Source organism: Protomyctophum bolini (genome assembly GCF_963924005.1).
Source record: "Protomyctophum bolini genome assembly, chromosome: 7".
Classification (NCBI taxonomy): Eukaryota; Metazoa; Chordata; class Actinopteri; order Myctophiformes; family Myctophidae; genus Protomyctophum; species Protomyctophum bolini.
The window spans coordinates 11,104,496-11,121,529 of record NC_137868.1 but is presented as its reverse complement, the minus strand read 5'-3'; the positions used below and the strand labels follow the sequence as shown (position 1 = coordinate 11,121,529).

General features: G+C 45.4%; 1 protein-coding gene across 1 annotated transcript in view; it reads right to left on the bottom strand.

Annotated features, from left to right (window-relative positions):
• The window catches only part of tgfb2 (transforming growth factor, beta 2), a 32,866-nt gene that overhangs the window by 4,714 nt on the left and 11,118 nt on the right, over positions 1-17,034 (bottom strand). Inside the window, exons 3-6 of the mRNA XM_080767219.1 lie at positions 8,780-8,943; positions 3,706-3,838; positions 3,460-3,570; positions 2,657-2,831 (exon numbers count right to left, since the gene is read on the bottom strand). Coding sequence (XP_080623345.1) covers positions 2,657-2,831; positions 3,460-3,570; positions 3,706-3,838; positions 8,780-8,943 — 583 coding nt within the window. The remainder of the gene's footprint in view (positions 1-2,656; positions 2,832-3,459; positions 3,571-3,705; positions 3,839-8,779; positions 8,944-17,034) is intronic.

Below are 17,034 nucleotides of genomic sequence, written 5' to 3'. Positions count from 1 at the left end.
GTGTAGAATGATCAAGTAATTTATGAAATAATCCCCACACAAAAAATAACTACGGAGAAGTTTCTGCCCGACGTATGTGTTGTGCATACTGTACATTGGATTAAAGTTCCCTGTCACTGTGACAGACTTCCATAATTTGCATTCCACAGAGGCCATTTATGAGATCAGTGTAAAGAAAGGGTCTGTTGGGGGCAGGCAGTACAGAGAGCACTAAATGGCGTGGACGAGATGGCCTACAGTTGACCTCAATCATCAACGGCGAGTCAACTGATCTACAAATCATGCTCGTTCCCCCAGCCAAATAGTTTACAACGTATATCACTTGTAGAATTGGCCGGCTAGTGGGGTGACGCCACGCCTCCCGGACTGAATATTAATCAACAGGCAGACAGAACCAGACAGAAGAAAATAGAAATTATTTTCAAATAAGCCTAAGCTATATTTTATTTAGGTTGAATCGGTTGATGCAAGCTAGTTGTCAAGTAAGCTTCCACAGAAATAACTTTAAACTAATCATTGTAGCCTACTCCGTCTTCTCCCGTCATTCTGACTAAATCGAACGCAGCATGGATTTTCTGTTGTGAGGATAATTGAAGGTGATCGCCAATATGACGGCCTCCAAAAGATGAAATCATGGGAAATCTGCAAGACATCGATGTTTGAAATCGAAAATGGATAACTAAAGGTAATGGACCCACTAATATACACTCTGCATAAGCAATGTGTCCCGACTCTAAAGACATCCAGTAGTATGCTATAGCTAAAATGACAGCCTACTGTATGCTTCAATAATCAATTGTGTACTGTACTCTACTGTTTCACAACGGGCGGTACAGCTCCCCAGGGGCCGTTCAGAGAACATCGGGCAGTGCTGGAAGCAATAGGGGGCACTGGGGTGATGTTGGGGACCTTGATATTGGATTAGGGTGAAGACGCTGACACTAATAGCTTGAGATCCTCTGAAGTAAACTAATATTTAGTATGTTTCCTACCTGAAGTGTGATCTGTATACACTAGGCCTATAATTTCATCATTTTAGGCCTTTGGTGTTGTATGTTTGAGGGCACAAAGGCCAAAAGCCAGGGCAGGAAGACCATCAAATAAAACAATTATATGAAGTTGATGAAAAATAAATACATTTATTTAATATACTTGTCTGTCTAGTGGCCACTTAGGGGCTCCATAGTCTTGTGTGTTGTTTTCAAAAAATAAATAAAAATTAAAGTTCACGCACATTCAGTCCTAATCATGAGTCACTAGACTCATTTTGAAGATGGGTAAGGGGGGAAATGGGGAGTTATAGGAATTCAGAATCTCAACAAAAGACAGTGGTGTTTAAAAACCTTATTGACAGGAAATAAATGCTATAATCAGTCGGGGCACTGTGGCCTCAGGGCATATCAAACTGAGGCGCTATGGCAGCCATGACGTCATGACCTCCATGACGTTCCTACCCTGCTCTGCTGTACACACATGTGTACAGTATAGCTGTGTTGAACACTGCCTACAATGACATGCCCAAAATAGGGATGTCATCTACCAGTCAGTTGGAGTAACGTCATTGGGTATTCTGCGTGATGACAGCACAAAATCATCATCATCACACCACAATCCTTTAAAATTATTGGTTCTGGTGGCTGATATTGTCGTTAGACAACCGCTTTGTATTTAAAAAAAAGCCAAACCAAGGCCTTAGACAAGAACTGATATTGTCCTTCTAATGCATGAGGGCGCTCCTTTTCTTTTTCCAAAACAATTTCTATTGAAATGAATAGTGGGATGTTTACACTTGTAAACATCCCACTCCACTTAATAAATATTCTCTGCTGGTTAGTTTGTTGGATGTGAACTGATCCCCAAGCTTCTCCGGTCAGAGAGAGTATATGTGACACCAAGGTATATTTCGGCTGCAGAGAAGTGAGTGGTGTTGTAGGTAGGGTACTCAATGAGAGCTGCAGGTTCTGCATTGCATGTTGCCTGTGTGCAGGCTAGAGACTGAGTGAGGGCTGTGGAGTGAGTGATGGCTTATATAGGGCACACCTAAACTGTGATTGGTCATTGAGTTGAGTGGTGTGATGGCAAACACCTGTGTCATTGTGGATGCAGGGAATGGGAAATGTCCACCAGAGGCTGCCAGTCAGACAGCATGCAGATAATTCACAACACCCCTGTTCTGACACAGGTAACATGTGGATCACTTGGTCCTGGTAGGATGGAGTGTGGGGACACAGGCTGGGTAACAAAGCTATGGGCCAGGTAAGGACCAGCTAGGCAGCTACAATATCTCTGCTGTCAGGAAGAAAGCACTTCATTCCAAAATGTTCCAATTGTTGTGACTTTATATATTAAGTTAGTTGCTTTAACAGACAGTTTGAGGGTCCAACAGGGTTAAGAGGTTTTGTCCAATGCCTTTCATTAATTGGTATATATATATATATTGTTTTGTCTTTATTGATAGGGTACAGTAACTAGACAGCAAAGGGGGAGAGAGATGGGGAGCGACACGCGGCAAAGGCCGTCTGGCTCGGGAGCCGAACCCACGGCACGTCGTTAAACCAACACACACAGACGTAAAGAGTGTTCAATAGCACTGGTTTATGCAACAAAACAAAAAAATAAAACCCTCAAAAATGGAGCTGGTGGTTTCCTCCCATACCTGGAGCAATATGCGGCGTCCAGGGCCCTCTTGGAGCGGTGGCTCTTGTGCTGTGACTGTGACTGTGACTCCAGACGGTAGGACGGCAGCAGCATGAGGAGCAGGTGTGGAGCCTGAGCGCTGTGGCGCCGCTTCTTAAACACCTTTAGGTCGTGGACGAAGCTATCGTCAATACCTGCAACATTCAACCCACAAAATAAGCCACGTGCACGACGTATACGTTTCACAACGTCATGTGGAATAATGTGGATGTATTGATATATTCACATTCCAAGATCATTATTAATTAAGTACACACACATGGTACAATGGTGTCATGTATAATAGCAGAGCTATTAGATCAGCTATGTGCAGGGAGGGAGTGTGCAGCAAAATCATTTATATATGAGGCTTGAAGATATATCATTTGCATCAATAATGACTTAATGATGCTATTTACTCTGATAAAAAACATACTGTACAGAGCAATTGCTTCACATTCAAGAGAGAGAAAATATGCCAGATATGCCTAAAAGATCCAGGTCCAGGCATTCAAGGTGGATTTTGTAACTAGGTATAAGGCCTTTATTAAATGTGAGCTACATCCAACATTAACACCCTGAAGAAGGCACAAGGCTGGTGTTTTTGAATGTCTGTATCCCATTATAATAAAGGCATTTTACCATCAAACTCCAACTTGAGTGCCTGGACGTGGATTTCTTATCCACACCGGTGGTCTCAGAGACGCCAGTAGCACTCCCGTAATGTATTTTTTTTATGCACCACATTCAATTTGTGAATTCATCAATATTTAATGAAATGACCTGCAAATCGTGCCTCCAGCTCCTCGCTCTTGTTGGGGATGATGTAGTTGTTGGAGGGTACAAACGTGCAGCACGGACAGTGCAAGCTAATCTTGAATCCACTATTTCTGTCTGTGGGAAGAAACACAGGTCAGGGCTGTTAGTCCATCATCTGAAGATACTGTATGGGGGAAAGGATTTCATTTGTTATCAGCAATATGCTGTTGTGTTGAGAATGTCACAATCTGCATATATAACGATAATTACCTCTATGATTCAACCATTCGCTGACTGCCTCTGTTACGTCAAAGGACAGCCACTCCCCCTCTGTGCGCGTGCGCACCACCTTGCTGTCGATGTAGCGCTGCGTGGGGGACGTGAGGTCTTTGTGTCCCAAGATCTGCAGGGCGAGAAAGCACCATGCATGCTCAGCAACCCTCGTAATCCTGACACATCAGCTCAAAGGCAACGAGGAATACAATAGCGGGGCTGATCTCATGAGGCCGTCCCATGGGGTCAGTTCCTCGGGTCTATAGCAGGCTGCGATCCGCTCCTCCCCTGATCGACTGGCCAGGTCTGGGAGGAGCAGCGGGAGCGGAAACAGATGCCGGACAGAGTGCTGTTATTCTGCTGTCCTTCATAAGCGCGTGTTTATGTTGGCCCATCGCGGACTAATGTGTAAAACACTACTCCTGTTGCTTTACCCAGATCTGCTGCTGCTAGGGGCCTGGGAAGTCAGACACAAACTCGGAGAGAAAGGGAAATCTGCCCAGAGATTTTGAAACTTTCACGCGGTTGTTTTCTCAGCCATTGTAGTAGAGGTTCAGAGTGGAGGTCTGCACTCTGACCAGCGTGGGTGCCCGGGCCCTCCACAGTGTTTTAAAGTGTTGGCAGTCGTTTCCAGTGTAAAAATAGGAGAAATCCTCAGGATATTCATCAATGTGAAGGACTAAATTCCCCTTGCCAGCCGAAATATTTGGACATTTTTAGATGAGGTGTGAATTTTTGGGTGTGTGTATATACATGCGAAAGACCGAATGTGACGTGTGCGGTTATGGATGTGTGCGAGGCGGACGCTATCGGGCCATCTCCTCAAGAGAAACGCACCCCTTTGTACCAGCAACATCCATCCTCCCCTCGCACATTTGCAGTCACTGTGTTTGCATGAGAAAATCCCCCTGTTTGGAGCTGTGTTTAGCCCACCTGTCATCCCCTAGTCTGGATGTAAACACAGCCTGGGAACTGGCTGGTGCCGTTGGACCGGGCAGCCCCCGTGTGAGGCAGCAGAGCCTGAGGGAAGGCAGAGAGGTGGGACGAGAGAGCGCGGCCCCCGCAGTCTCTGTGCCGGGAATGACTGGGCCTAAATCACTGGCCCGCATTCCTCACTGTTTCCCGCTGACAAACAGCGCTGGGTTTGATCTGTGCCGCCCGCCCCACATTTTGATTGCTCTTATCAGCGAGCCTGAATTTGTGTGTCTTTGGTTTTTTGCATTTATCCACGTGTGTGGTAGACATGTATGGTCCCATGTGAAATATGCAAAATATTCAGCCTATGTGGTATGAACCTGGGAACAGGTATGTGAAGTATCCTAAAGCGCAATGTGAAAAAGGTTGTACATTGGTTGTCAATTACCAACATCAGAATTGGCATGATAGATGGATAGAAGGCAACTCAAGGATTTGTAAATTAGTTTGAGAATCAAAGTGTTCATGTATTTACTTCCACTGATTTATTGGGTATAAATAAGGACAATTCTTTTACTGACTCTGCTAGGATTAACATAACGCAGTGGTTCCGTGGGATCAGGGAACCAACAATGCAGGAACAAGAACAAACAACTCAAAACTCAAACAAAGGCAGGAGATGAGGATCAAATTAAGTTGACGAACAACACATGATAACAACAGCTAAGTTAGACACAGCCAGAATACTTCTACATAGACCCTGTCACTCTAACTTAAGATCCACTATACACGCACACACACAGCCTCTGCAGCAGGCACCCAAACCAGGCTCAGCTGGTCCGCACTGGTGACTGACAGCATTCAGGGCAATGGGTACATCCAGACAGTAGCGTCTAGAGGCATTAAGAAAGCGCCTAGACCAGGCGTCTCTTCCAGGTTTTTAAACAGCTGGTGGATGGAAATGATGCCTGTTCTATAGGTGCTTTCTTGACCCCTCTTGACGCTACTGTCTGGGTACAGACAATCAGTCTTCTGGCCACAGAGCAAAGAGGAGAGGTGATCGGCAGAGTGGAATTAGGAGCAGAGGCAAATCATGGACAAACGGCGATGGGCTGAGGCCGTGACACCCAGGGGTCCTTGAGGGGGTCCCCAGCTAAATGACAGGAATGTTAGGAACCAAATGGGCCCTTACCGGCCTGTAATTCTTGAGTGTATACAAATGGAACCACATGGACCCATAAGGGTCCATGTACTGTGTTGTGCTATTAGATACTAAACCGGGGGACCTTGAAATCAAAAGGTTTGAGAACCACAATGGAAACAAGCCCCCTGGGGATTTCTGTGTCCGCCAGGCTCACGAGGCGTGGCTGAGAAAATATTTTCCCTTGGATTAATTGGATCATCATGGAACTCCCCAAATAAGCCACAGGTTATGTCCGCCATGTTGCGTTTTCTTTGCAAAACACACTTTTTGCTTCTACCAATTTTGTCCAAACTTCACCCAAATTGGTACACTTTATCTCTGTCTGTAGTCATGTGACCAAGATATATCTATCAGATGTTTCGCATTCAATTCCAAATGACTACGATTGGCGTTCAAAGGTTGATGGATGGACCTGTTTTGCACAAAGTTTGATGGATGGACTTGTTTTGCACGACATGCTACAAGCACAGCTGGAACGAACGACAGGAGACTTGCACGCACATTCCCAGTAGTCGAAGAATTGTAAGAAAGAATCTCCCAGTTATTTTCCAAATCGGCCAGTTATAGCGCCACCATGACACAGATTTCTAGGAAACACATTTTCTGCTACAACTCCTACATATATTGTCCAAACCTACGCAAATCGTAGTACGTACTAGTACATTATCTCTGTAGTCAGGTGATCAAGACGTATCTGTCACATTTCTCAGTGGGGGTGCATGGCTGTTTTGCACAAAATGCCACACATGAATGCATCGCCCGATTGCTGGGAAACTTTGCACGCACCTTCCAACTATAAGCCAAGGAAGAACCTCCGTCCCAAATGTTTCACATCTTCTCATGGTGGCGCTATAACAGCCCACTGTCTTTGCCTCTTGACTCAACGTATGGGCCCATGTGTTTATTTCAAAACACACCATTGGCTACTACACCAATACACTTTATCTAAAACTCTGGGGTCACGTGATCAAGACATATACACATTTAGATTTTTCAGATCCCATTCCAAGTGGATATGGCAACCTGGTGGTAGGCAACTTTGACTGTAGCTAAAATGAACGACATGTACAGTAGCTGGTTGAACTCAATGCGCTGCTATACAGCAGTGTTGGGAGAATTACTCACATTGTACTACTTAACCCATTCTGAACGTGAACCCATTTTGGTGTTATAGCATCATGTTATGCTTTAGCTATTGAAAAATAGCAGATCTACAAGCTCATAGCGCGCCACCGAGTGGCGCGCTACGAGCTTGTAGGTCTGCTATTTTTTGAAAAATCGAAGAACGACTGACATTTTTTTAGAATCTGATCTCAGGTCAGAATGGATTAATCAGACCAGTGTGTGTCCCGTGGAAACCTCGTATGAATCTGATCTCAGGTCAGAATGGGTTAAGTAAATGTACTAAATGTTGCTTTCCACCACTGCTGCTCAGACACAATGAACCACATGTTAACTGGTGTTTACCTGGTATACCAGCTCAATGCGCTGCTCAGACACAATGAACCACATGTTAACTGGTGTTTACCTGCTATACCAGCTCAATGCGCTGCTCAGACACAATGAACCACATGTTAACTGGTGTTTACCTGGTATATACCTGGTATACCAGCTCAATGAACCACATGTTAACTGGTGTATACCTGGTATACCAGCTCAATGAACCACATGTTAACTGGTGTTTACCTGGTATACCAGCTCAATGAACCACATGTTAACTGGTGTTTACCTGGTATACCAGCTCAATGAACCACATGTTAACTGGTGTTTACCTGGTATACCAGCTCAATACGCTGCTCAGACACAATGAACCACATGTTAACTGGTGTTTACCTGGTATACCAGCTCAATACGCTGCTCAGACACAATGAACCACATGTTAACTGGTGTTTACCTGGTATACCAGCTCAATACGCTGCTCAGACACAATGAACCACATGTTAACTGGTGTTTACCTGGTATACCAGCTCAATACGCTGCTCAGACACAATGAACCACATGTTAACTGGTGTTTACCTGGTATACCAGCTCAATACGCTGCTCAGACACAATGAAGCACACGTTAACTGGTGTATACCTGGTATACCAGCTCAATGCGCTGCTCAGACACAATGAACCACATGTTAACTGGTGTTTACCTGGTATACCAGCTCAATAAGCTGCTCAGACACAATGAACCACATGTTAACTGGTGTATACCTGGTATACCAGCTCAATACGCTGCTCAGACACAATGAACCACATGTTAACTGGTGTTTCCCTGGTATACCAGCTCAATACGCTGCTCAGACACAATGAACCACATGTTAACTGGTGTTTACCTGGTATATACCAGCTCAATACGCTGCTCAGACACAATGAACCACATGTTAACTGGTGTTTACCTGGTATACCAGCTCAATGCGCTGCTCAGACACAATGAACCACATGTTAACTGGTGTTTACCTGGTATACCAGCTCAATGCGCTGCTCAGACACAATGAACCACATGTTAACTGGTGTTTACCTGGTATATACCTGGTATCCCAGCTCAAGAGCCATTGAAATACGACAGCTCTTCTACATAGACTTCATGGCAAAGTGCTAGGCGAAGAGTGACAAGTCCTGGACCCGGAAGTTGGCAGAATGCACCTGGACTCAGGTAACAGCCCAGCTTTAATGATCTTAAATTCCTTTATCTTTTAGTTTTTTAGTAATAGTACAACATAAACATTACAGAGACTTTAGTTGTTGTCACTGTGCAATACTGTAAAACAGTTGTCATGTTTCACACGTGCCTAAAATTGCTGATATTTGCTCCGCCCTCGTTGGAAACAATGTATTTCAAACTCTGGCTTGTCACACTCCAGGGCTGCATGAACAGCGTTGTTTTCTGACCCCTCAATGTCACAACTCTCTCAGCTATATGTCTCTGGAGGACACAATGAACCACACGTTAACTGGTGTGTATACCTGGTAGAGCTCAATGCGCTGCTCGGACACACGGGCCTTGGGGTTCTGGAGCCGGAAGACCCGGAGCTCGGCCTTCACCAGGTTGCTGGCGTTCTTCTCCATGGAGGAAACGTCGAACGTCAGCCGCCTGAAGTACGGGTTGTAGTGAGTATGAGAGATGACGTCTGAAAAACATACAGGAGGAGGGGAGAGAGAGAGAGGGAGCCATGACTTCTGTTTCTGAGCACGGATATGAGAGAGAGGGAGAGAGAGAGAGAGAGAGAGAGAGAGGGAGCAATGACTTCTGTTTCTGAGCACGGATATGAGAGAGAGGGGGAGAGAGAGAGAGAGAGAGAGAGAGAGAGAGAGAGAGAGAGAGAGCGAGAGAGACAGAGACAGAGACAGAGACAGAGACGGATAGATGGATAGATGGATAGATGGATAGATGGATAGATAGATAGATAGATAGATAGATAGATAGATAGATAGATAGATAGATAGATAGATAGATAGATAGATAGATAGATAGATAGAAAAAGATGGGTGAGAGTGAAAGCAAGAGAAACGATGTAGCTACAGCTGGTGAGATATTTTAAAGTGTAGCTTCACATGATAAATTCCCTGGCAGACATGAAAACACCAATTTCAGACACATAAAGATGCTGTTTTGACTCCGTTTACGTTGCCAATAAAGCAGTTGTGATAATAACCATATATACGCAGAGCCTTTTACAAATACGCACGCACGCACATGCACACTCACACGTACGTACATACACACACACGTGCGCACTGCGCACACATGCAAACACACACACACACACACACACACACACACACACACACACACACACACACACACACACACACACACACACACACACACACACAAATAACTGCTCTACAAGCTCATAATTAGTACAAATGAGACATAACTCCAAACTACAAACTAAACCCCTAAACCTAACCTCTAAATATCTAATCCGAAATAGTTTGTAACCATAAAACAACCATGAAAATGGTCCTCCTCACAATGTTTAAATCTACTAAACTTGTGGGGACATGTGGCCCTCACAGGTACAGCAATGCAAGTGTACACACACACACACACACACACACACACACACACACCCTCCACATGTGCTCAGTGTCTGATACACAGCCGCTGTGCACAGTAGCAGTAGCCCAAACAGCCCTCACACACTACTCAGAACCATGTGTGGGGAAGTGCATGTTTGACAGGAGCTTACACAGTAGGACTGGGTGACACACTTAGCACTGACAGCCATGTGTGTGTAGCCGCATGTCTGACAGCCGCTGGGCTAATCGTGAGCCCTGTGGAACACATGCACGAGCGCACGTACGCACACGCATGCACAGACGCACAGACACACACACACACACACACAGGTGGAAACCTTGTATGTCCAAAACCGTTACGTGTCAGGCAATCTGATAATCCATCGTTAAAAAATGTAAAGGAAAAACAGCCCTCTTTTCCTTTGAATTTGACGGAGTCAACAGTCTGTCTCGAGAGAGACTAGCTTACTTGTCAGGTAATGGAGGAGAAAAAAAAGGATTTCCAAATCCAATTTTTGGGGCGGTTCTGGACAACCGTGGGTCCCACCGACTCGACACTGGGCAGTGCGGGCACTGCACCCCCTGTGGTGGTGTGGCACGTGTGTCCGTGACATTTGAAGTCGGTGGGGCGAACGGTTCCTGAGTTACGTGGATTACAGACAGACAGACAGACAGACAGACAGACAGACAGACAGACAGACAGACAGACAGACAGACAGACAGACAGACAGACAGACAGACAGACAGACAGATAGTATGACGAAGTATATAGTGCATTAAATCAGGACCACATGAGAGGTTGAAAGACGGAGGTACAAGGTTTCTGCCCCGACAGCGGCGACCTATACACACAACGTAATACTGGAAACCATGTGTGCGGCGGCAACGTGTTTGACAAGCGGCCCACACCACGGTGTATTAGGAGGCCTGGAGCCTTAAATTGATGGCTGTAACGTTAGGCAGAAGCCCAGGATTAGCGAGCCACCGTGGTTTGTTTAAAGAGAGTATACAACCACAGCCTCCCATAGAGACAGATGGAGGAGGACGGACGAGGAGGGGCTGCGGAGAGAGATCTGAACGAAAATGAATGAATGAGAGAGTGAATGAGAGAGAGAGAGAGAGAGAGAGAGAGAGAGAGAGAGAGAGAGTTAGATAATGTGTTGTGCAGTACTTTCGACTTGTTGGAGAACTTTAATGGGAAAGATGACTATCAAATGATAGTCATTATCTCTTTCATTATTTTATTACAGTATCTAAATGTTAAAGACGTACACTACAAATGTAGTGTACATCTTTAACATTTAGATACTGTAATAAAATAATGGCTACACAGTCAAATAACAAATGTGTACAACAAGTGTGTACAAATGAAACCGAATGGATCCTAACCAGGTCAATTGGTGTTCCATCTGTGCACCCTCTGTGTTTTAACCAATCTGTAGGGTACGGTTAAGTGTCTTAATACAATATGAATATAACTAGTCTAGTGCATCTGTACGGTAGAGTATCTGAATACATATAACCAGTGCATGAGTCTTCCCCTCCAAACCCCGCAGTGACAAGTAGCCCTGCCCGAAGCTCATGGGCCCATCTCTCCCGGACAGGCGAGGATTGCCTCTCTTGACTATGAGTCATGGTATAGGTATAGCAATGTGGTCTCACGTGCGGCTTTGAATCCTGGGTATAGGAGCCCATATAAAACGTTTTCATCTTAAACACAGTACTGTACATGACCAGTGCAGAGTGGCCAGCGGAAACACAGCGGAGGCCCCGCAAAGCACACACGATGTGAAGGGGAAACTCTGTCTGACTCAACCTCTGACCCTATTTGTGCAGCGCATACCCGGGGCCCTCGCAACCACCTACCAAATACCTTTCCCCCGGTGTCGTGTTTCAGCGCAGTGTGCTCTGTGCCGTCCGCAGTCTATCAATCTCTCTCCATATCTCCCGCTCTCTCTCGCTCGTGCACTCTCGTTCCGGTGAGCAACCGGGGGCGGCCGGGTCGAGCCAACACCAACCGTGCGCTTTGTGTGCGTGCGTGTGTGTGTGTGACCAGAGAGGGCCGGGGGCAGATGAGCCAAGACCAACGACGCTACTCTGCTCGTTTCCTTCCCATCCGTCAACAGAGAAAGTCACACTTCCCGCTCCCAGCGGGCCGGCTTATAGGCTGTGTGAGTGTTTACACAAACTGCTACAGAAGAGAGGAGGCCGGAGCTCCATGAATGAGGCCGCTGTGCTGAAACACTGCAACACTGGCTGCATTGACCGGCCGGGGGGCTTCGGACCGCGCACATGCCTGGACACGCACGCACGCACACACACACGTGCACACGCACACGTGCGTGCATGAATGCATGCAGGGGGATAGTGTACAGTATATGCACACCTGACATGCAAGCACACATATACAGTACTGTAAAATACAGGAGGGAAGAACACACACACACACACCGCGCACACACACACACACACACACACACACACACACACACACACACACACACACACACACACACACACACACACACACACACACACACACACACACACACACACACACACACACACACACACACACACACACAGGCATGCATATGTACACCCATGCACACGCAAACAAATAATAGACATACGCACATCAATCACACACATGCCAACGATGACCACACACTCGATCCACATCTGGAGAAATGCTCAGCTCGACGCACACACACATAACACATGCAGCCTCACACAGAGTGATTGGTTGTCACTGAAATGAGATGTGTATTTTTCATGTGAGGGTATATGGCACAGCCTCGCCGGAGGCGGGGGGGGACGGGGGGGGAATTCTGGGGTAACTGAGTAAGTTAAACCACGAGTCGACTGCCTGGGGTTCAGTAGCACAGAGTGGAGTCAGACCACTCGTTTATATGAACGTGACATGAAAACGATCCGCCGCAAACTGGCGCCGCTGTGGTCAGCGTGTGCCGTCGTCGCATTCTAGTAGGGAACCGAGACACGAGCGTGGCGGTGATGTCACGGCGCGGAGAGGAGAGGGAACACACACAGACAGCCGCGGCGTGTGCGTGCCAGTGGCGTGGTGGAAGAAGTACGCATCACTTTCACTGGAGTCAAAGTAGTAGTAGTCGTCCCACAAGTAAAAGTCCAGTGTTCAATTTCTTTTTTTATTTTCTTTTACAAATGTTTCAATTCTCTTTTCTTTTTTGAAAATAGTAGATCTATAAAAGCTCACAATGCATTGCATCGTAATCGCAATGTTGCATGCTTGTGGATCTGGATTTATGAATATAGTACTTACTTAATTGGATAAGGTATGTTCTGTATTAGTAATTATTATATTAATCTGCAAAGGAACTATTGTAACCAAAGTTTTTAAATAATTGTAATTGCGTGAAAAGTACAACATGCCTTTGAGATGTAGTGGAGTAGATTATAAGAGCATCAAGAAATGGAAATACTCAAATGTACCATGACATTTTACCAAAGTGTAGTACTTGAGAAAATGTATACTAGTTACTTTCCAGACGCACGCACGAGCGCACACACACACACACACACACACACACACACACACACACACACACACACACACACACACACACACACACACACACACACACACACACACACGTGCATATGTGCATACGTACACACATTGGGGAAGGTGCCAAGCTTTCATAGATTCAGACAGACCTCCATTTCTGCAGCCTCCCGGAGGAAAGGCTGATGTCACAGGAGACCTGTCACACACAGCAGGCACACAGTCCCTGATGCCTCTAATCAGGCACTTCATGACTCATCAGTGCCATGACATCACATGATGCCAATGGCAAAACACTAAACCATGAAGGCCTCTCAAACATCTTCACGTCAAGGAACCAACCCCCCAAACTGATATACTTGTATTTTGGCAAACTGATATGTGACTAAATTTGACTGAGAGACTGCCATTGGATTTCTTTTTAAATTTTCGTTTTTTTTGTCATGTGAAAGCAGGGAATCATAGCTTCAAATTGACATATTGGTTGTTCAGTTTCACCCACCAGTAGGATATATGGCTTATGGAGTAATGTCTTGATTTCATATTTACATTTCAACACTTATTTCAGATATGCTCTAGTTTAAGAGTCTGCCTGTGCTATTAACTCATTTTGAAAAAAGAAAAAAAGTTTTACTCCTCCGGTGAAAAGCTGTAACTTGCGCGATGGCAGTCTCTCAGTCAAATCTGGTCACATATTTTGAACTGTTCCTCAACTTGCTGCATGGGGACCCCCTGAAACTCACTCAAGGATCCCTGCAGGACACATTTAAAAGTACCTTAGTACTGTAACTTCATCCCAGAATCCCTATTCTTGGGGGGGGGGGGTATTTACCAAAAATAATTGGCAATGATATTTGGTGTAGATTGAAAAAGAAGGCACCAAGTACAGTGCAACTCGGCTGTTAGAGGGTCTAAGTTTTTAAACTGAAGTGTGATTGGTAAATTCCAAAAACAAGTATTCTGCGGCAACCCCTGGACTGGTGTCACGGCAATCACTTTCAGAAACGTGTATACATAGATTCAAATCCCAGCAACGCGTGAAGACACAGAGGGATAACCAAAGTGTCATTACAACAAATAAAAGAGAAATCACACTAGTTACTGTACAAATAAGCAGAGAGAGCAAGCGGGGCACGTCTGTCAGAGACCACTCCATTTCAAATACACCCTGGATGTCTCCCTGAGAGCAGGACTTCAGAGTTCAGCGCTGGAGGAGGAGGAGGAAGCCTGTCTTTGGATCCATCAAAACACGGGCTTCCTTCCTGAGGGGAGAGGGTTCAGAGCGCTGGACTTGGCTGCTGCCTCCTCCTCTGGCCCGCTGCTGTCACAGTCTAGTGGCTATGTCAGCAGAAAAGGCCTTAGTTAGTAGGCTATCTGCTTCCAGCGCTGGACCTCAGGCTGCAATGACTTGTCTCTGACTAAGCCCAGCACAACTCTGTGTGTGCACTGTGGGCGGATCCCTTCACTCTGCCCTGATTGTGATCCAATCATGCCACTTTTTATGCTGCCGTTGAGGGAGATATCGATACGACAATAGAAATATAGCGGATGCTGTGATCATCTCTTCAAAGCAAACAAAGAGGGTAGGAGAGCACACCAAGAGTAGGGAGGTGAGGTCGCACCACTCGTGGCCAAAAAACGCCAAAAAACGTTTTATTTACTAACGTTTCGACAAACGGAGTTGCCTTCTACCCTGAAGACGGCAACTCCGTTTGTCTAAACGTTGGCACTGGACTACGAGCTGTGTGACCTCTCCTTTCCATTATAATGATCATCTCATCAGACATGTCTCTGGAGATGGGGGTCATGAACTGATGATAGCGCACACGCCACCTGAACAACAGCCATCTGCAGCCAACAGAACCACTCCCGGCAGCCATCAACACTCACACTGTCGTCTGAACTCTGCTGACCGCAAAAATACGTTTCCTGTGAAGTTCCTGACATCTCAGCAGCAGCTGACCAAACTCTGGTCGCTCTTTCCACTCCAGCCGCCGGCACTGCGGGCGGACTTACTGCTGCTCGGTGCCGTTTCTGAGGAAAGGAAGGAACGACTCAGCTGTGGCTCGCCTGCAACTTTACAGAGGCACTTTACGCACCATCAGGGAGGCCGAGGTAGCACCGTGAAAGGGTCATTTTTAGTCTTGGGCTGAGCAAGACACCTGCAGTGGGCAAACACTTTAACCTCTTGAAGGAAGGGAGGGAGAAACAGTTTTGGGTAAAACTGTTTAATTTGGAGTGGGCTCTGTGATGATTTAGGCAAAGCGTATAGCACTTGACTTCAACTCCACTCCGCTAATTCTGGGCAGTGAAATGAGGCGGATGATTCCAATTTTAATTTCCATATCTCGAGGGAAAGTCAGTCATCGTGTGGGAAAGTGACAACGTAATTATTCAGCACTGTCTGTGAGTTGGGCAGCGAGACACCGGAGTGACGCAGCAATCTGGAGTGGTTTAAAATACCACGCTCAAAGCAAATCATTTATGTTCCACCGAGAACACATTCAGGGTCAATGAAAACATTTGCTGTGAGCTTATTAAGCTATAATCCCACATTATTATGATTTCAAAACTGCACCTTGACTGTTTTTGCAGATGTTTTGGCATGAACAGTCCCACACATATACGTATCTTGTAGAAATCGTAGAAGCGTCACACACACACACACACACACACACACACACACACACACACACACACACACACACACACACACACACACACACACACACACACACACACACACACACACACACACACACACACACACACACACACAGTGATATTATTGGGTGTTTTATGCAATATAAAAACATTTCAGTTACCGTGGAGACCTTTGCGGTGTAACATGTGGCTTCAATAAAAATGTGACATTAAGCAGTATTTATTTTATGAGCAGATATTCTTTTTTCTCTCTCTTCTTCACAGGAATGGTGCACGACCATTTATGTTTGTGCAAATTCCCCAACAAGTCAGATTTATTACTCAGGTTAAAATTTACCGGATGCAACCGTTTGCTACCTAAGGATCACATTTGCCATTCAGGAAAGGAAAGAGGAATCAAATATGGGTTTTGAAACATTGGGACTGACTGAAGGGAAAACCGACTGACCTACTTTTGACTATTTCTCACTTCTGTAAGACATGCTCTCGGATTCTCCGCTGGGTTTCCCACTATGTGCTCTCTCTCACAAAAATATATACTATTCTTCAAATTCTTCAAATAATCGAACATAACATTATGATTTTATTGATAATATAAAAATTGTATTAAAGATTTATGTGTAAAAAAAAAGAAAAAAAAAAGTAATTGTATTTTTGGCTTTAAAATCTTGAACAGGTGTTTTCATTGTGATACCGATAAATAGGAACTACGTATGCTACGCTAGTGGCATTGATCCGAGCCGGAACATAATCATTTCCGAGAATTCACGCAGCCAACCCATCTGACCAGTCTTGTGTTGAGAAGTGGTCAGATGGGCAGGCCGTGAACGCTTTCGAGATTTTCAAGTGAGCTCTCATCCAGAAAAGGTTGAGAACCACTGCTCTAGACTATAGGGTATAGCTGTGGAGCAATACATAAGAGAAATAAAGAGATTGTACACAGCACAGACGCGGAGATACGAAGAGAAATGTATACACTCAGTGGCAA